This window comes from Acinonyx jubatus, chromosome B1 (genome assembly GCF_027475565.1).
Source record: "Acinonyx jubatus isolate Ajub_Pintada_27869175 chromosome B1, VMU_Ajub_asm_v1.0, whole genome shotgun sequence".
NCBI classification, from domain to species: domain Eukaryota; kingdom Metazoa; phylum Chordata; class Mammalia; order Carnivora; family Felidae; genus Acinonyx; species Acinonyx jubatus.
In genome coordinates this window covers 163393260-163414431 of record NC_069382.1, presented here as the reverse complement: position 1 = coordinate 163414431, position 21172 = coordinate 163393260, and the positions used below count along the sequence as shown (strand labels likewise).

The following is a 21172-nucleotide window of genomic DNA, read 5'->3' as shown; positions in this document are numbered from 1 at the left end:
AGTTGAGATAACTTTGCCTTACATTCACAAAATGCTCCCCAAAATGATAAAGCAGAGACAGACAACAGGAGCCATTACAACCACAAGCCATAAAACTTTTATTATATGGAGTGACTGCATACACTTAATGGATTCAAATAGCTGTTATTACAGGAACTTACTGAAATCCAAACTATTTCCATTTAGGTCAGCCATGTCTGTAAATCTGTTAATTAGTCCTTTCTGCTTAATTGCATTATAATTATCACAGGCTTATCTTAACTATTCACATTCAAACTATTCATGGTCCAGGTACATGTCATTGTCCAACAATAAAAATGTATTTATTCATTTTGAGACAAACATTTCAGAAATTGAGAATACAATCAACTTCCTGGATTTGTCTGGTCCTACAGCAGCCTAGTTCTATTCCCCGTTTTCCTCCATTCTTTGTCCGAATACATTTTTTTTTTTCCTCAGAAAGAAGAGAAAATTATCTGAAGAGAAATCCCTTTTAATGAGAAACAGATTTAAATAATAACAATAATAATAAATCTTAGTAGACCTTCTTTGTGATATGTACTTCAGGGGATTATTCTTGTTCTTCATCCCTAATATGGTAAAAACATAGATCAATAGAAAAAAATGACATTTGATTAAAATGTTTAAAGTAACAGCAAACAAGATTGTAATGCATCCTTGTAGTGTCTTAGTATCTATTTACATATCCGTACTCTTCAATACAGGACCCCTGCTCCCCTCACAAACACACGGTGTTACTCTGTTAATGTTGCCTGTTAATTACAGCTTCATGTCTCCATTTGTCCTTTCTTATTTAGGGGCTATCTTCCCCCTCCTCCCCTGAATGTCTATCCCCGCAGTAGTAACCTTCATCCTCCCTCACCTCATGTGTTATAGTTGCTTTAGAACTGGCTTTGGCTTTTCCTACTCCAAACATCAGACCCTGGTAAGATGAAACTTCTGCAGTATTAACACTGTCTCTTGTACTTAGGTATCTTTGTGAACTCTCCATGAATTTAGAATGTCATGCAGCCTCCTGAGATTTGTATTCTTGCCCCTTTACCATAGGGCCCGACCTAGCTTTGTAGCCTCATCTTTAATTGTCTACGTATGCATCTTAACTTTCAATGAAAATGGAAGTTTTAATTGAGTTGGTTACTCAACTGGAGAGTGTGATCTCTAGTTACCCATACCTACTGACATAGTGAATTCGCAAGCTCCCATCTCTAGAAAGTTTCCCAGTTACCCTCCCTCCCTTAAATTATGTAACTAATCCTCTCATATATGTTTCTTGGTAGTTCATCTTTATACCTTCCCCATTGTATCTAAATCAGGACCTTGTCAATAGAAAGTGCTGCATAAACATTTTGAATTAGGTTATGTCACTTCTAAAATGCAAACACAAAAGAGGCACAACTGACCTTGTATTTACTAGAACCATGTCAATAGTGTCTGAAAACTCCATCTGGAATGCTTTTGACGGTGATTTGGTAATGGTTTCTGTGACTTTACAGTGGCTTGTCAGGGGCTCCATAACAGTCAACAATATTGACTTGGAATACAATTTCACATTTTACAATTATGGGCCCCTTGATGTGAGAGTACTATCAATCATTCTTCTTCTTCTTCTTTTTTTTAATGTTTATTTATTTTTGAGAGAGAGGCAGAGTGCAAGCAGGGAAGGGGCAGAGAGAGAGGAAGACACAAAATCCGAAGCAGGCTCTAGGCTGTCAGATCAGAGCCCAGTGCGGGTCTCAAAACTCAGGAATTGTGAAATCATTACCTGAGCTGAAGTCTGACGCTTAACTGAGCCACCCAGGAGCCCCTGAAAATTGTTTTTCAAGATGGTCAAACTTCCTGGAGGAAGAGACCGTCAGGAATTAGACTGCATTCGCTTTGAAAATAAGTTCATCCCGAATTCTTGTAAAAAGAGACTAGCTGCATCTTCCTCTTTTTATTCTCATTTTTAGAAATAACAAGATTTGTACACCTTTCTGATCTACATATTTAAATCAAACTGCTCAAAATGCCACTTGCTTTGAAAGCAAAGTGCTTGTTTCCATGATATATACAATGAATGTATATAGTAAAGCATCTTTCATATTTTCATCAATTTTATTTCCGCTTCTTAATATTGCCAACATTTGAAGCCAAGTTCATGGAACACCAATGAGAACATCCAAGCTATTTATATTAAGCATTTTAAAGTATTTTAAAATACAGTCATGCTCAGACAGAGTTGAGGAATCCCAGAATTAAAATTGCCTTCATGAAAATGAACAGGCTATAGCTTAATACACGGAAATAGCCATAGTACATTTTAGTGAAGTGTTTTATTCTCCATGGATACTTCATTTTTCATTTATCCATAAATGAATGTTCACATTAAGAATATCCATCAATACTCAACGTTATAAAAATGAACGCGTGAATAATTTGTACGTGAATATATACATGGCCAAAGTTTAATTTGGCTCTCCATTCAAAAAAGGTAGTGTCGGTGGATATTTTGGGCATTATCAGTCAATTCATGCTTACTTTTTTTTCAGAGGTTTATAATCAAAGTAAAAAAAAAATCTGATTTAGCTAAGGAACACACAATGAAATGTATTTAGATTTAAAAAAACTATATATTCTAAAAAGATAAGTATAACCATGTCAAAGCCTCACTCATGTATTCACTAACCAGTTGGGGGAATTACTGTACTAAAAACTAGTGTCAAATGCACAGGTGTGAGCTTCCTCCACATTCCGTAGGCTAGGCTTTGATCACAGCACTCTTTATCCTCATACTTGCTCCTGGCAATGGAAACTATTTTTAAAGGTTAGTACCAAGATCACTTTGGTGATTTCCCCCAAAATTAGATGAGTATGGGGTTCTTAATAAACAACTGATATGCCAAACTATTTACAAGAATGTAATGATTAAAGCCTAAATTTAACTCTCCTCTTCATGAAAGAGGCATTTGGGAAACTATTAACCAACAGGCTTTACACTACACTGAGGCTTTCTCTGCTTTTATCTCTAAGAAGTTAGAGGGCTCCCGCACTCATGTTCCTTAGAGATGCCTATAATAGAATTTTACTTTTAACATGATTTTTGAGCCTGCTTTCATTTTTTAAAAAAGAGAACATCATAACAATTTATAACAAAGATGTAAAACTGACAGGAGCCAAACGTAGGAGCTGGAAAAGACAATATATGACACGCACCTAAAACTATATTTCTAGAATGTTTTTAGTCCGGCAATTATTAATGATACATATTTAAGCCCATATCCTCAATATGAACTGTTACTCACTTTGTTACATAATAATTCTTTATCCACAATAAGTATATACAAGCACTATTCTTCAACGTTTTGTTAATTTAGAGAATGCAATGCTTTTGTAGAGCATAAAGAAAAAAATCAATTCTTTCTGTATTTAATTTCAGTCTTGGTAGATCCAAACATTTCAGCGTTAACTTCTTCATACTTCATAAATGCTGTGAAGCAGAGAATAAAATGATAAGTGTAACATTTTATTTTCCCCTTGTATTTAAAAGAAATGACCTTGGTGGTTTCCATCCTAGTTGGTAAATCACCAAAACTAAATGTAACTAGAGTTCTATTTAATATTGTGTCAGGAAATGGACTTGACTAAAATACAGATTAAAAACTGGTTTTATAATAAGGTAAAAACTGGCCTTTTCTTCTAATTTAATTTGTTCTTGGGAGTAAAACATCTGGATAGAAATGCCAGGAAATCATGGTTTTCACTAGCTCTATTGCAAACAGGGCATACAAATAAAAAGTAAGAGAAAAATCAAAATAACAATATTTTCCAAGCAAAAAATTACCATATAAACATTAGGCATGAGATTATGCTCCCATTACAAAAAGGGACAGATTATATTTAAATATAATATTATTAAAATAATTAAAGTAATCCATCTTTAAAATATGAATCACAGAACTTAACAAATTCAAAATCCTAATGGGATATAAGTAAAATAAATAAGATTAAAGTAAAAATATATAATAGTATTTTATATACTGAATTTTGCAACTAATCTATTTTACATACATTTAAGTAAATTAATATGAAAGCTGCTACTTTATTTACCTTTGAAGCCATAGAATGGTTCAATAGTTTTACATTTTAATAGTTTTAATTTTACATTGGTTTCCTGCATTTTAAATTTAAAACTTCCTGTTACTGAAGTGCAGTAGATTTTATCGGATTTAGTTAAACTTCTTATGATTTTTGCCTAGTGAACAGAATTTATAAATAAAGGTAGCCAACCCAATAAACCAAATTGAATAGGGCAAAAGCTGTTGGGAAAAATATTCGAGAATAGGAGTCAATTTTGGCAATGCGTATGTGTATCCTTCCTTCCCTCCATGATCCTGTTCTGCAGTCTTCAAAGCAGCAGAAGAAACTGGCACAATCTTTGCCCTCCAAACACTGGTACCCATAATCCTCTTCTCCATGTGGCAGAGAAATGCTATTCATTGGAATCAGAGTGGATCCAGGATGGAGTCCAGGGGACATCTGAGTAAAATAATAAATGAGTTTTTCAGAAAAAAAAAATCTCATAAAGAAAGATCAGTTTGGCTCCTCAAGGCAAACTCTGCAATAAAAATAATCTTAGTTTTTATAAATCGGAGAGGTGTTCAATCCTAATGCGTTTTTAGATTATAATTTACTTTGTAACACATAACTTAATATTATTACACATTCCAAAGACCTTTCAGGGAAAAAAACGCTCAAATGTGCAATATATTGTATACCTTTAGAAAACTGGCCCACCGAAATATTGTTAACCATGAATCTAATTCTAAAACAAAAATATATATTTTACACCAAAACATTTATAATTCTCTAAGTGTCTGTTTGCTACTATTATATTACATAATTTATTTATTTTGGTGATAATGAGAGCAAATAGCAAAGATGGAATTTTGATAATGCAGAAAAGCTTTGAAGAACTGTGAATGAATAAAAAAAGACATGGACAGGGTTTGTAGTAGAGGATAAGTGCAAGGCATCATATTTGGAAGAGACAACATGCAGGAGTTAAAAACTCAGGTTTTTGTTTGAGAACAACTGTGTCCAAAATTTGGTACATTCTACCAATATAGCTAGCCTCATAGTTGGAATTATATCAGCACCTGATTTTTGTGATGGCTGTGATGAGTATATTACATGACTTATTTAAATGATAAGTGCTCCATCTTGCCCACTTATAGCAGCTACTTTTATCAGGATCATGTGGGACCCATATCAAATTAATTTTTTATGATACCAGGTTCTGAATAATACTTATATAATAAAAAAAAATTTTTAATATTTAAAAATCAAGCAAGTCCAGGATACTGTGAGACATTAAAGCAATCACGTTGGAGTCAGACAGGTTTGGTCAACAATTCCATTTCTGCCCAGCAGAGTTATGTCACCTCGAACAGGAATTGTTAGTGCTCTTCCTTCTGTCTCCGTGTCTTCTGCTGTACAAAAGTCACAGTAGTACACAGATCCATTTGGTGATTAAATGAGATGATGTGCATAAAGCACAAAGCAAAATATGAAACATATAAGTATTCAGCTGCCAATAGGTAATCTTATTGCCATTGCTAGTGTTGATGCCTGTGGGAGACATATCACAATTTGGTATAAAAGACGTGCTAACCAACAATAACAGTAACAACAACATGGACCTTATAAAAAATGTTACTGGAGGGGCACCTGGATGGCTCAGTCAGTTGAGCTTCTGACTCCGGCTCAGGTCATGATCTCCTGGTTTGTGAGTCTGAGCCCCCAATAGGCTCTGTGCTGACAGCTCAGAGCCTAGACCCTGCTTTGGATTCTGTGTCTCCCCCTCTCTCTGCCCCTCCCCTGCTCATGCTCTTTCTCTCCCTGTCTCTCAATAATAAATAATGTCAAAATTTTTTTTAATGTTACTGGGAAAAAAATTAATGAACCCTTGAATAAAACAGCAAGTAAAATATTAATGAACATTCCAGTTTCCATAACTCTTCCTTCAGAACTTCTCCATATTTAGGGACTATCTTAAAATGTGAATCCTACAACTTGTAAGACTCATTAATTTTATTACCTAAACACTAAATATAATGCTGAGATCACAAAAATTATTTTAACCTGATCCTAAATTCTTCCTAATGAAAATGTTTACATTTTTTCATCCTGCATTTTGAAAGAGACAAATCTCAAAGCCTTGAATATTAAATATTGTATGGAAAAGATTTTAAAAATTAAACAAAAGAGAATTTAAAAAACTTTGGATCTATACTAAAATCCATTTTATTTCAACAGAAACATAGAAACCAAACTACTAAATGTTAAAATTCAGTAGATGTAAAAAGTAGCAAATAATTACATACAGTGATATTTTAAAAAGATAAATGCATCACACAAGTCATATATTAGAAACAAAATGTGCAGCCTAAAGATAAGGAGCAATGCCTTAAACACAAATCAATTCATGACTCCACTTGCCTGGATGTATCATAAAAAGCAGAAGCAGTATATTATTAAATGTTAACGACATATCTTTTCAGGTTGACACTTGGGGATACTTGAATAAGACTCTGAAACTTCAATGGAGCACTAAAATTATGTACAAAGTGAGGCAAATTGGTATTCATTTCTTTGTCACTTAGTACTTAAATAACATATGTTCAAGTGCTAATCAGAGTGGAAAGTGATTAAAATACAAGTTTGTTTGGGGCACCTGGGCAGTTCGGGAGTTCAAGCCCTGCGTCAGGTTCTTTTCTGACAGCTTGGAGCCTGGTGCCTGCTTTGGATTCTGTGTCTCCCTCTCTCTCTGCCCTTCCCCTGTGCACGCTCTGTCTCTCAAAATAAATAAATAAATAAATAAATAAATAAATAAATAGATAGATACATATGTTAAAAAATTAAATACAACTTTGTTAATAGGCAATTTCAAGGTTATATGGCACAAAATACATTCCAAATATCCCTCAGCACTGCCATAAATAGGAAGACGGTGTGTTTGTTAGAAGATACCAGTTGTGTATGAGGGGATGATTAAACATTAAAGTGCACAAAGGTGGAGAAAAACTGCAAGTGGTTAATTTTAAAAATGGACTAATCTGTAGTGTTCAAAATCATGGAGAGCTTCTATTGCAGTGACACTTTAAATGGACAATTTTCCAGTTTCCTGCTGTCCCTCAAAACACCACAGGTCCATAAACCGAAAGAAGCTACACTTTAATGAATGATGGATGTGAACAGAAATATATCTTATACGTGCTGAGAAAAATATCCCAAGAGCTGACACAGTAGCAAAAAAATAAGATATTTTGACACACAGATTGTGACCTGGAAACCACTAAAAAATTAATCAGTAGAATATGCACATTCCAATCCTCATTTATCTGAAGTGCCACTTTATTACCCATCTTATAATTTCTCAAGTAAAGGTCCTGTTCCCCCCCCCCAAAATAGCAAGCATTGAAAAAATTTAAAAAATCAGGTTAAGTGATATAAAAATAAACTACATAATCAAAGTTTTTTTTGTACTTTAAATAATATAGTTTTGAGAATATACCATTATATTGTTATTTGAAAACGTCACTAAGAATATAGCTGAACTTAACATTACAATAAATTGATCACGGTCTCATTATTAAAGATATGTATGTCTGGTTATATATTAAGGACTACACTATGTAGATATTAATAAAGGAGATAGGTATACAAAATATATTTCAAGCATCAAGACACATTAATGTCAAATAAATATTATTAAGTAGTAAATAAAACATTTATGTACAAATTATATTTATGTATGCTTATATATTATTATTTGTATCATACACTAACATCATTAATGTTATTAAATATCAATAATGTGAATATGAAATATTATTAGGTCATGTTATCAATATTATGAAACACTGACTAATATTACTGTCCTTAATTTCCCATTTAAAACTTTACATGCGAGAATGCCAGCCTGAGCACAGGTTTTCTCAAGACACCGTACTTTTATACAATCCATTTCAAAACCTACAAAAATCCACATCAGTGTTAACAACAGATGTGAGATGGATCTTAGTGATGCTGAGTGGCCAATCAGCATGTCAGAGTTTGTGCTGTTCCTGAAAGACAAAGAACAGGTGAAAACAAGCCAACAAGCGAAGTGGACCAAAGGAAGCCACATTTTGGAAGAGGCTCAGGAAATGGAAGCATGAGGGGAAGAGCTGTTCTTCCCATCAAAGCTTCAGAGATGCTTACTCTAAAGCAGGAAGAATGGGAATGATAAAACAGGATGGAAAACATGGCCTTTGTGAAATGCCCATCTCCGGAACAGCTACTGCGGTCTGAACCATCACTCATCCACGCATGTAGAAAGTAGAGATGCACACAGGTTGATGGCTGCTCACGTTTAGAACCTTGAAACTTCGACCATCAGATCATCTCATGCCACTCCAGGGAGGATTAGGGCTCCTGAAGTTGGTATTGGAATGTCCTAGTAAAACCCCCATCATCATTTAGAGTGTATGTGTGCATGTTTGGAAGCACTAAGATGTCGTGGTCCCCATCCCCACCCCCACCACGGAAGTGAAATCTGACACTTGGAAATTCAAGAATGACATGCCAAGCTTGCAGGGCCTATTGGAGAAAAATCGCCAAGAACTTCCAAGGTGAACTTTCAAGATACTAACACTACAAAAGAAAAACATGGAGATGAACAGCTAGAATTACTGATTCTAATAATTCAGGAAACATAAGAGAATATTAACCTTTTGCATTAGTTCACTCAGAAATACTTAAAGAGATAAGTTGTATCCATTTAAGGAAAACAGGATAGAGACCTGTTAGAAAATAAAAGCTCTCGGAAATTCAGGAAAACATTGTAAATTCAGGAAAAAAAATCTAAAACATTGTGAAATAAAATCTTAAGGAAGGAAGTTGCCCACAATATACAGACAAAGAATGTATCAATAACAAATAGGATAGTAAAAAATAGGATAAAAAGAAGAGTATCTGCAACTCATGGATAATCAACCTAGGAGGCCTACATGTATCTAATAAGAATTCTATGAGGAATTTAGGAGAAAACAGAAAATAATTGAAATAAAGAATCAAGGAAATTCTCAGAAATAGAAGATAGGAATATTAAGTAATGAAATAAATGAGGTAAAAAAACAGTGTACTGGCCCTCAGAAATTTTAACACCATGGAAAAAGAGATGAGATGAAAATTTTCAGGTCAGAAAGAGAAAGATTTACTATTAAAAATAATAATCAGATTGGCATTATAATTAGTGATAATGAATTAAAAGGTAGATATTTAAGTGTATTACTTGAAATTTGAGAAGTAGTCAACAATAGTTATTAAAAGGAAGATAAAATATTAAAGGAAAGCATAAGATGGAGATGGTGGGAAAGCTATATTTTTCTTTTATACCAAAGAGTCACAACTTTAATAAACTTGGTACCTTAAGAATCGGATATATAATGGAAATAATCATCAGAGGAAAGTAAGAGCAAAATGATAAAATGTGGTTAATTCTAAAGACTAGGAGCAAGTGTTCACGGTACAGAATTTTATTCTTCACTTGTACATTTTATACTTTTTGATTTGTTCAACTGTGCATGAGAGAGAGAGAGAGAGAGAGAGCATGCGCACGCACGAGTGGGTAAGGGACGGAAAGAAAGGGAGAGAGAGAATCCCAAGCAGGCTCTGTGCTGACAGCATGGCGCTCCATCCCATGGACAGTGAGATCATGACCTGAGCCGAAATCAAGAGTTCCATGTTTAATTGACTGAGCCACCCAGGCACTCCTAAAATTAATTTTTTCAATGAGATTTTTTTTTACTTGTGGCTAATCTGGTCCCTTTCAGCTATAATAATCTATGATGGTTTAAGTAGGTAGAGAAATATTAGTGTTATTTGGAAATCGAGGTTAAAAAACAAAGAGCTACTGTTGTTGGTATTTATATACCTCCCGAGGATCTTTATATGACCATTGTCACAGCTGACATTAAATGGCTATGCCGTCTGTTGACAACATCCCACACCTACTGACACCTTACAGTTATTTAAATAACCTTGTATTTCACATCTCATCAATATCAAATGATCTCTCCTAGAGGCTTTGCCAAATGCCATTAAGGGAAAGATTTATAATTTGTGAAACTGCGTATTTATATGGCTTTTATTTCAGTATTCTCAAAGGTAGATGAATGTTTATTTATATAGATATGTACTAACTGAAAATAAGATCATTTATTTGAAGAGAAGGAGCTGGGGGTGGGGATTATGGGCAAAACAAACAAAAACTTTCCCACACATTATCTTCACTATAATATCCTGGGTCCTGCTCTCTGTAATATATTACTTCTTGAACTATTGCAATAGTTTCCAAATTTATCTCCCTGCCTTGTTTGTCATTCAAGTGTATATTCCAGGCTACCTCTAATCGTCTTTCAAAAACATAGATACAAATATGCCATCTTGCCTAAAAACATTCATGGCTTAACAGTCCTGACAGTACAAAATATAAATTCTTTAGCTTGGTATTGGAGACTTTCCACAACTTGGCCATATACCGCCTTTCTATCCTCAACCTAGGTTATTTTCTTTCCTAAGATTCCTATTTTCTAGACCAGCACTGTCCAGTACAATTTTCTATGATGACAAAAATGTCCTGTGTCTGCACTGTTCAACATGGTACTCACTAGTCAGATGCAGCTATTGAGCACTTGAAATATGACTAATGATACTAAGATACTGAATTTTAAATTTGGGTTAATTTTAATCAATTTAAATCAACCTAGCGATATATGGCCAATGGCTACTGCACTGGACAATACAGCTTGGAACATATACCAGTCTATCTATATCTTATTCTCATAAGTCTCATAAGTCTATATCTTATTCTCACGTAAGACTCAGCTTGGCTCACATGGTTCTTTCTCTATCTTAAATATTCTTCCTAATTTGTTCTCCTGAATTTTGTAACTTACTCTTGAAAGAACGAATTCGATGACATCACACTTCCTATGAATTTTTCTCTGCCAAATCCCCTTTGAAAGCATTACTTTACAACTTTCTGAGTGAGTTATTTACACCTGAAATGGAAGGAAACCACCCATTCCATCGTGACTCACATTAACATAACCTCCTCTCAGCACTGTGTGCTGAAGTCAGTGTTTCACAGACCACGTCACCTGGTGTTTCTGGACTTCCTCAATGCGAGGGATAAACCACATAGGTCAGGCTTCATGGTACTTGTCTCTATTTCAATATGAACATTTCCTTTAAAATATGCTAATATATATTTACTATAGAAAACACTGCTTCTGAAAAAGTATTTGAACCCAGTCTTCTGAGCTAATTCTCTTATTATCTTCATTTTTATTTTTAATTTGTATTATACTTTATCTTATGTTTACATGTATATTATATTTTTCCATAACTACATTTAAGATCTATGAAAGCAAAGAACACATTCTATTGTTTTTTCTCTCCATAGTGCCTTGTCCATGATCGGTGAAATACATTTCCATGATTGCATACTTTAACCAAATTAAGAGATTACAAATAAGTAAGTCTCTCCTCAGATGGGTATACCAGGCCCCTGATATAGGTATAATATGGTTTTCTGAGATTTCTAATCATCTATGGGATGAATATTCTAGTTTCAACACGAACTACTCTTTAGTTAATAATGAATGGCTTACTATAATTGTATTTCTATGACCTTTACCTGTTTTGTAGAGTCTGGATTCCATGTTACAACACTCTTAACTTCTTAGATTTAAAAAAGAAAAACAAAACAGATGTTGACATAAACACACCTGTTCTTAATGAGTATGAATAAAAACACAATAATATGTATTATATGGGATGGAAATATGGGCCAAATTAAAATGTCAATGATATTCACAATAAAAAAAATAAAGAGGAAAGAAATAGGTATGGAAAGACGAAAGCAGGGGGAGGAAGAAAGGAAGGAAGATGGGAGGTAAAGGGGGAGACACAGAGAGTGAGAGAGAGAGGGGGAGAGAGAAAGAGAGAACAGAAAAAGGAAGGGAAATAGAGAAAAGGCCTAATATATCACATGGAGAGTAAGGTGAAAAGTATTTTTATTAATTTGTTTTTTTAAGAGGGTCATTGGAGCTAAAAATCTATTGTATTCAAATATTATCGCTTTTTTAAATAAATTGAAATAATCTGCGATTCAGTTAAGCAAAGAGACCTCAAGAAGGGGATTTTGGTTTTGCTTAATAATAGACATGTTGATCTTTCAGTGACTCTAGTCGAGGTCTTTGGTTCTGACTTGACTGTTCCTGTAAGTCATTCAGAGAACAAAAAGGGGAAAATGCTATGTTTTAAACTACTCAGAATTTTGAGTTTATGAAAGAAAGTGGGGGTATGGAAGGAAGAGAGAGAGAAGGGGAAGAAGAAGGAGGAGAAGTGGGAGAAGGAGGAGGAGGGAGAGGGGAGGAGGAAAAAGAGGAGGAAGAACAAGAGGAAGGAAAAGAAAAACAGGAAGATGAGAACAGTAACAACAACAACAACAACAGAAACATTTGAAAAGGTGTAAAGCCAAGATGCTTCAAGACTTCTGGGTCTAGGTTATGCAATTTTTTGTCCTGGCTGGCAGAAGAAAGAACAGACTCCACAAAACCATTAAGTAGAGCACTCGAGACAACAAGCAAAGCTGTTTATTCTTCATGAAAGTGCAATCTGATTTACTCAATTAGCAAGACCATATGGTTGAACACAAAACCAAACAGGGAGTCAGATTTGATTACTGATCCTGGTTTTTCAATCAAAATGTCATTTACTATTAAAAGAGCTCATAAATCACATAACTGAACAGAAAGGAGGGACTACAGAACTTTATTCTGGATAGCTCTAATAAAAATATTTTTTGTACCTAGGTAGTCAACAATATATATCAATTTAACTTTTAATGTTTGAAATTTAGTGCTTCAAAGCTCTTATTTAATTTTTATTCCTTATTTTTCATGTTTATTATTTTGCCTCCTGGGCCTGATGCTAAATTTTAAATACCCAGTGTATAGATTTTTTCCCTTAAATTCTAGAACATTGCCTAGGATATGGGTGTCCCTAACAAATATTTGGTGAATGAATTATTTTAAAAAATCATAATTTTAAAATTTGCACTCCAATGGTTAAGTTTACTGAGTGAATGTGATAGCCAAACTGATTTGCTATAGTCGTAGAGTAGCCACTTTTTGGTTGAGTGTCTTTGATAATACAATAATAGTCGCTACATTGTACATTTTTATAATGAAATTAGAGAATCTATGTGAGATTATAGATTTCCTGCCTTTTATTCAGTTTCCAGAAGTAAAATTTTCAAAGTAGTCATTGAACATAGCTATGGATGAGTAAATGATGAAATGGAAAATCCAGAGAGGATGCTTGGCTTTGATTAAAGGAAAATGGTAGAAAACCTGCATTTTTCTTTACCTAAAAATTTAGCAAATGGATATTAACATTGACATTATGGCTCCCTGATGGGTTATCCATTCAGGGGTTATATTATGTCCTATGGGTAAGCTAAAATAAGTCAAATTGAGAAAGTCACAGTCTAATTCTGCAATGTAGGTTATCAAATGTGTACTGCCATCAATGTGCTCCACTTTCTTGGAATATTGCGGGAAACTGAAAGCAAATACACATAGGGTTTGGTCCTTGGAGTATAATATGAAAAGTAAAATACAATTGAAAATGATGTCAAAATGTGATAAAGAAATTAATGAAAAATGGGAGGAGGGGAGAAAAGCATTGAATCCTAGAACTTGCTAAGTTAGGAGATAATATAGAAAACTCCGTGACTTATTATATATGCTCTATGGTAGGCTTACAAGCTTGCCACTCAGGATAGCTGTTCTCGTTAATTTAGGTATTTGGGAAAAAAATCCGCTTTGAAAAAAAAAAACATTTCCTGGAATCAGCAAAATAGTGGCCTTTTTTTTTTTTTTTTTTTTTGGTCAATACTGGAGGAACAGATGTTGACTTTTCTGAGTCCTTTAAGAACAGGAAACACTAAGGAGTGATTACAAGCTTCAGCTCTGGCACCAAAAAAGACCTAGGTTTGAGTCTTGGATTCTTCAGTTCCTAAGGCTGTCTGTCCTTCTGCAAATTGCTGAACTTGTCCTCATAGGAACATAAATGAAATCATGCACATAAAAATACCTGGCATACTCAATAAGTGCTGGATATTACTTGAAGGTTGTTACAATTGCCATTATAATAGATTGTAGTTGGTCATCCAATACTTAAGTATATTGAAATTAATAGAGCCACTTCTAATATATCAATTTGATGTGATGTATGTTGGGGTAGATACATGATAGGGAAGGGGGAGTAAGAGAGCACAAATATAGGCGAATCAAAAACACTTCATAGCTATGACTTTCAAACACAGCTGAATACTAATATTAAAGAGGGTTCTTTATCTCTAAAAATCAAGTAATTTTGTGGGCCACCTTTTGTTAGAAGTGAAAATCCTAACACAAAAATAGCATCAAAGAGAGATCTTAAATAATTTGGGGGGTACAAAAAATCTACCAGTTGGGGAAAATCCACAATGTAAGAAACCACCCTTTACAAGGGGATTTAGAGTCTTTTCTAAGGGGCACTATCAATATACTTCTCCTGGTAGGCCATGTTAGGTACTCCGGTGTCATCTTAACGTTATTTATCTTTTGTTGGGTACTTCAAGAATCCATATTTGTCTAAGCAAGTATAGCATGAGTATTCAGAACACCATCTCTATTATAATAAGTTGATGTTTATAAAATACAGATTTTTATAACATACCGAGCTCTTATTTTTTTGCTTTCTGTCTCTAGAAGTCTTTCCTTTTTTGTTGCTGGTAAAATAATGCAAGGTGCCATATTCCATTAAGGCTGCAAAAACAAAAATGAAACAAACAGAAACAAAGAGGTCCATCGCAGTCACATAAGAAACCTTAGGTAATGACTTCCTGGCGATTGTGCTCAGAGTTGTCATAGTCAGGACTGTGGTGATACCTGCGGAGGGAGGGGAAAATAGGAGATAAAAAGTAACAGACTATTTTAGTTCTTCCATCTGATTTGGCAATGCTGTAAGCGGTCACAAACAATGGAAACAAAAGGATATGATTACTCCTGATTTACACAAAACATTACTGGTAACCATAGCTACATTATGTTCAATGTGCTCTTTGTGTCTGTATGAATTTTATTTTTCTTTTTAAGCTTATTTATTTATTTTGTAGTGAGACAGTGAGTGAGAGAGGGACAGAGAGAGAGAAAAAGAGAGAGAATCCCAAGTGGGCTTTGTGCTGTCAGTGCAGAACGCAACGTGGGACTCGATCTCAGGAACCATGAGATTACAATGAGCAGAAATCAAGAGTCAGATGCTTAGCTGACTGAGCCACCCAGGAGACCCATGTGTCTGTATGAGTTTTCCTCATCTAAATTTGTGGACTGCAGATATCTGACTCCCTGTACTCATTCTTCCATTCCTCCACAGCAATAAATTCTCCCAAGTTTTAGCTGGTATGTGGCTGCCTGGAAGAACTTCTTTGCCCCCTTCTCTCAGTTATGTGTGGACACAGCTGAGAAGAAGTAAGTCAAGGGTGTAAACAATGGCCAATGGATGGCATTAAAAATGCAAAAAGGGAGTCAAAAATGTCAAATTTCCAGGTATAAAGTAAGTCATGGAGATGTAATATAAAGCATGGTGATTATAGTTAATAATACTGTGTTGTATATCTAAAAGTTGCTGAGAGTAGATCTTAAAAGTTCTCATCACAGGGGCACCTGGATGGCTTAGTCAGTTAAGCAACTCACGTTCGATTTCAGCTCATGATTTGTGAGGTCTGGCCATGCTGACACCTTGGAGCCTACTTAGAGGATTCTTTCCCTCCTCTCTGCTTCTCCTCTGCTCTCTCTCTCTCTCTCTCTCTCTCTCTCAAAATAAATAAACTTAAAAAAATTTTTTCATCACAAGAAAATACATTTTGTAACTGTATAATGATGGATGTTAACCAGACCTACAGCGGTAATCGATCTGCAATATACACAAATATTGAATCATTATGTTGTACTTCTAGAACTAATATAATGTCAATTGTATTTCAATAAAAATAAAAGATGGCATTAAAGAGATAGGAAATGCCCATCTTTCCCTCTTCCTCAGAGCTTTCTGCAGGAATACGATGGCTAGAGCACCAGCAGCCATCTTAGAACATTAGATAATCATGAGAATTAAAATCATCCACAACACAGCAAAAAACTAGAAGGAGCCTGAGCCCCTCACACTGCAATCGCCCTTCCACTACCTCTTGGCTTCTCACATGAGAAACAAATCCTCTTCCACCTAATTTAAGCTATAGAGATTTGCGGTTTTCTGTCACAAACAATTAAAATTAATCCAAACTAGTACAGTGTTTTCTTATACAATAACTTGAATTAAAGTTATTTTTTAATCTCAAGTTTAAGTAAAGAATAGGAGCAAGATTATGTCAATTGAATACCTAAAAAGCACAGAGAAAATCTTCATATTTTGAAGAATTCAGCATATAAAATTGGGATGTCACCCTGGGCCCCAGCCCTGTGTATGTATCTCTGGGAGTATCTGTTTGTGTTTAGTTATGGCTTTCTTGTGGTTCTTACCACAGCTCATCTTGGCACCCTTAACTCACAGCTGCACATACCATATCTCTTCTTACCTAAACTGCTACAATTCTCATTCTATGTCCACCAGACATGGCCCCAAATTCTGACTCTTCCTTTTGTTCTGTGACCTTAAGGAAGTTTCTTAACGTCTCTATGCTTTTCATCTAAAAAACTGGCATAGTAATATCTTACTACTTATAATGAATTTACACATGAGGTATTTATTTTATTTATTAGTTCTTAAAGTAGGTACTTAGAATATTGATTTTATATCTTCCTTTCTAACATTAGCATTGTAAAACTATAACTTCCTTTCTGAGCAATGCTTTAGTTGCATCTACAGATATTTATGTGTTAAATTCTTATTAAAATTTAGTTTGAAATATTTTCTAATTTCCATTTTGACCCAAGGGTTATCTAAAAGGTCATTTTAAAATTTCCAAATAGATAAGGCCACTATTATCTATATTATGTACATTAATTCTTAATTTACTTCCATATGCACTTGAAAGTATGCTATGTTTTGTAGTTAGGGATAGTCTTCTATGAATATTAATCAGGTCAAGTAGTTGATAACTTCATTCAGATTTTTTACATCTTCATTGATCTTTCTCCCACGTAATTGTTCTACCATGAGTGAGAAAGAATGTTAAAATATCCAAATATGATAACAGATTTCTTTTTTACCCTATTATTCCTGACAATTTTGCTGCAATGATTTTTAAACCAAAACTATTTATTAAGGCTAGGCATACAGGAAGTGCTCAACAATTACCACGAATAAACAAGTCTTTCCTCTTCCTCACCTTACACCTTTTTTTCTGGTAACTTATCAAATCACAACATTGCCACACTCAGAAAACGATAGATTTCCAAATGTATTCCTGGCTTCCATACTTTTGTCCCAATTGACTCAAAAAAAATTTAAAGACAATGTGTGCTTTGATTTCAATATCAGTGACTGCATTAAATTTCACTTTACTAAAGTACTATTACATTTGTATTCATAAATCAATGAAAGCTACAGAACTTAGCTTTCAGATATTTATGTCTTTAATTTAGTAATTAATATCACAGTCTTTCACATAAAAATAAGATAGTGGATTTCCTATAAAATATCTTTGAATCCATAATGATAAAAAATATTTGGGTTATTAAGCAGATTCATTGATATTGCCTCCTTGGTTTCCCTTGCTCAAAATCCTACAAGTCTTCCACATCACATTGAGAATAAAATCCAAAGTCTGTAAAATGACCTGTTAAAAATATGATCTAACGACCGGCATGTCTCCAATCTCATTTTCTACCACCTCTCAGTCAGTCTAGCCATTGTTGCTTTTTTTTTTTTTCCGGGCCTTCAAGCACGGCATGGCAAAGAAGATCCCACTTTAGGACCTGGTGGTTCTCCCTGCCTGGATTATTGTTCTACCAGATATCCACCAGGTTAGCTCCCACACTTGACTGGGTCTCTGCTCCTTCCTCAAACAAGTCTGGCCTGACTCCATAACACAAAATAGCAAACAGCATATTTATGCACATCCCCTGACATACTCTTATATTTATTTTGCTTTCTCTTCATAACCTTTATTACTCACTGATATTATATGCTTTTTATATTTGTACATTACCTGCATACCCCACTAAAACATAAATGCCATAAACATGAGGATTTTATAACTACTGTTCACTGTTAACACTAAAGCCCCCAAAACACTGCTTGTTTCATAAAAAAACATTTGATAAATGTGACATAAATAAACTCAGGAAATTGTCCTTCAATTATGTGCGTATGTATGTATGCATGTACCTACACTCGTTTTAAGAAAAATCTTGGTCCTCCAAACACATAGGGCCCACAATTATAAGAGATATTCTTCAAGATAGATCTGGCTATGGCTTCATAGTTGATATGCTAAAACTTATAACTATGAATTCACATAACAACACAATTCCACAATTGGCTATACCCTTTCTGAAACTATGGCATGTTTTTTGGCTTTATACAAATATAATAGTAGAATAGAACAACCCATTCCAATTTTCTTAAAACAACTCATGGTAGCATACAAAGAATCTGAAATACTTTACTTACTTTAGGACATAAAATAATTTGAAATTATAATACTAGTTTAAATAGGGAAACGAAACTCAGGTATGAGTACATTTTATTCACTGGCTATATCTACACCTCTCTTTAGACTCTCAAAGGCACTGAATTTTCAAATACAGAGCTGGGTGCCTCGGGCTTTATCTTGCCACTTTTGTGTGATTTGCATTTTCCTGTATTTATTAAATGTAGTTATTCACCAGCTATCATAGAAACCACATGAAAACCTCCTTTGTTGAAAATAGACTATCCCAACTTTATATTTTTTAAGACACAATTTTCAGTAGTATGACCATGTTTTGCACTGATCTTGGGAATGAAATTGATCAATAAGATATCTTTGTATATCAATACATAAATGGATGCTATTTTCTTTTAAACAAATGTATAGTAATTAGGCATATTTTCTTATATGATTTTGATTATCGCAATTGACTGCTAAAGAAAGAAACCAAAGGTTTATTTTATCAAGCATGAATCACAAATTGCCCTTTTAATCAGTGTTATTGTACAGGCAACTCTCAAAATATTCATAGACTAATTACACATTTTATAGATTACAGAAGCCTGGCAGTTTTTGTCCCTTTCAGCGACTTGCCCTTTAGAAAAGTTGGCTGTTGATTAGCACCATTGTAAGAGCAGGAGATTCCGAAGCCTTCTAAACACACATCAGTCAATAAATGCTGGCTATCAATGATTCAGCAAAAGAATAAAAATCTTGATGAAAAGTGATTGAAAATATTGACCAAATGAAGATTCAAGAATTATGCGTGGTTTTCGCTTATTAATTCTTGCTGAGTATTTATGCTTCCCTTGAACTCCATGAGCAGGAAAAAATACAAAATTTTCTGAAATTAAATTCTTTGTGATTCAATTTACTACTTGTTTTTCATATATTCCTTTCAACATTGTATTGCACTGGAGTATTTTTTAAATTTTTGCTTGATTGTAATGTAGAGGGATATTCGAATATATTCAACTACAAACTCTTTCACACTGAAATATTTCAACAGTCCTATGATACTATAGCATAATATTACATATCATACCAAGTGATGTTCTTGCAGGTACTGCATCTTTATTGATCCAAAAAGACACCCAAGAAAGAACAACTGTCAGAATACACGGAATGTAGGTCTGAATAGTGAAATATCCCATTCGTCTGCTCAGGTCAAAAAAAATTGTCATAATAATATAATCCCCTAGAAGAAAAGAAAAGTTTTATTTTTGCTATTAAAATACATAAAAGCATAGGTTTGAACCAACAGATTTAAATACAAAGCCGTTTGATGCTAGCATCATTCACTGATTGGTGTTTCCTTACCAGAGATGGTGTGAGAAATTTCAGTTGAGTTCCGTAACCCTACAAATGCAAACTGATATAATCTCCAGTATTTAGGATCAGCCACTTCTACAGAAGGTTTTTTCCACTTATACTCAATTTCATTTTTAGGGTACCCATCTAGATAAAAAAATTAAAATAAACATATAGAGTTTAGCAAGATCCAAATCTGTTACTGTTGCAATACCATTATTCAAAGACAAGTTCTTTGAAATTCATTTTTGTATGATAGGATATGTCAAATATAGAAAATACAGCATAAAATATATGTGTATAGTTTAAAAATAACCATATAATGATCCAATAATGATAATCCATGCCACTCCACTTAAATCAAAAAACAGAATCATGCTGGTTTCTTAGGGAAATTCATGTCCCCATCCCAATGTAGTAGTCCCTCACCCAACTAAATGTAACCACTAACCTGATTTCTGAAATCAGAAAATAGATGTTCTGATATGCATTTCTGAAACATATAGCTTATTTTAGGTTTTTTCAACTCTACTTGATTGGTGCCATACTACATGCATTACTTTATATTTTACTTGTTTTGATATGATATTTATAATAGTCATCCATGCCAATGTACGCAGCTTTAGTAAATTTCTTCCATTGTAAAGATGTACTGAAATTTACTTATCCATTTTGCTAGTGTAGATGCTTATAATGTTTCTTGTTGACTATTACTAACAGTGTTGTTTGTACCATTACCATGCATGCCTCACAAAATACATATACACAAAATTTCTCTGGGACATATATCTATGTATGGAAGAGCTAGGTCATGGATGGCATAGAATTTCCACCTTATGAAACAGTGCCAATCTTCTATTCATAGAGAGCATACCATATATTCTCTCACCAGCTAGTGTGTGAAAATACACATGGATCCACAGTCTCATTTAACTTGATGTGGACAGCCTATTTTTACTGGTCTCTAAGTATATTTTATTTCACATGTTCCTTATTATGAATGAAACTTAGTAATTTTTTCATATGTTTATTAGATTCTTGGGTTTCTACTTTGGAGAACTGCCTGTTCTA

The 21172-nt window shown here is 34.1% G+C and overlaps 1 protein-coding gene across 1 annotated transcript in view; it reads right to left on the bottom strand.

Annotated features, from left to right (window-relative positions):
- Nucleotides 1–4176: 4176 nt before the first annotated feature.
- The window catches only part of GABRG1 (gamma-aminobutyric acid type A receptor subunit gamma1), a 66610-nt gene continuing 49614 nt past the window's right edge, over nucleotides 4177–21172 (bottom strand). Inside the window, exons 6-9 of the mRNA XM_015084728.3 lie at nucleotides 20111–20248; nucleotides 19836–19988; nucleotides 14836–15047; nucleotides 4177–4536 (exon numbers count right to left, since the gene is read on the bottom strand). Coding sequence (XP_014940214.1) covers nucleotides 4267–4536; nucleotides 14836–15047; nucleotides 19836–19988; nucleotides 20111–20248 — 773 coding nt within the window. The 3' untranslated portion in view covers nucleotides 4177–4266. The remainder of the gene's footprint in view (nucleotides 4537–14835; nucleotides 15048–19835; nucleotides 19989–20110; nucleotides 20249–21172) is intronic.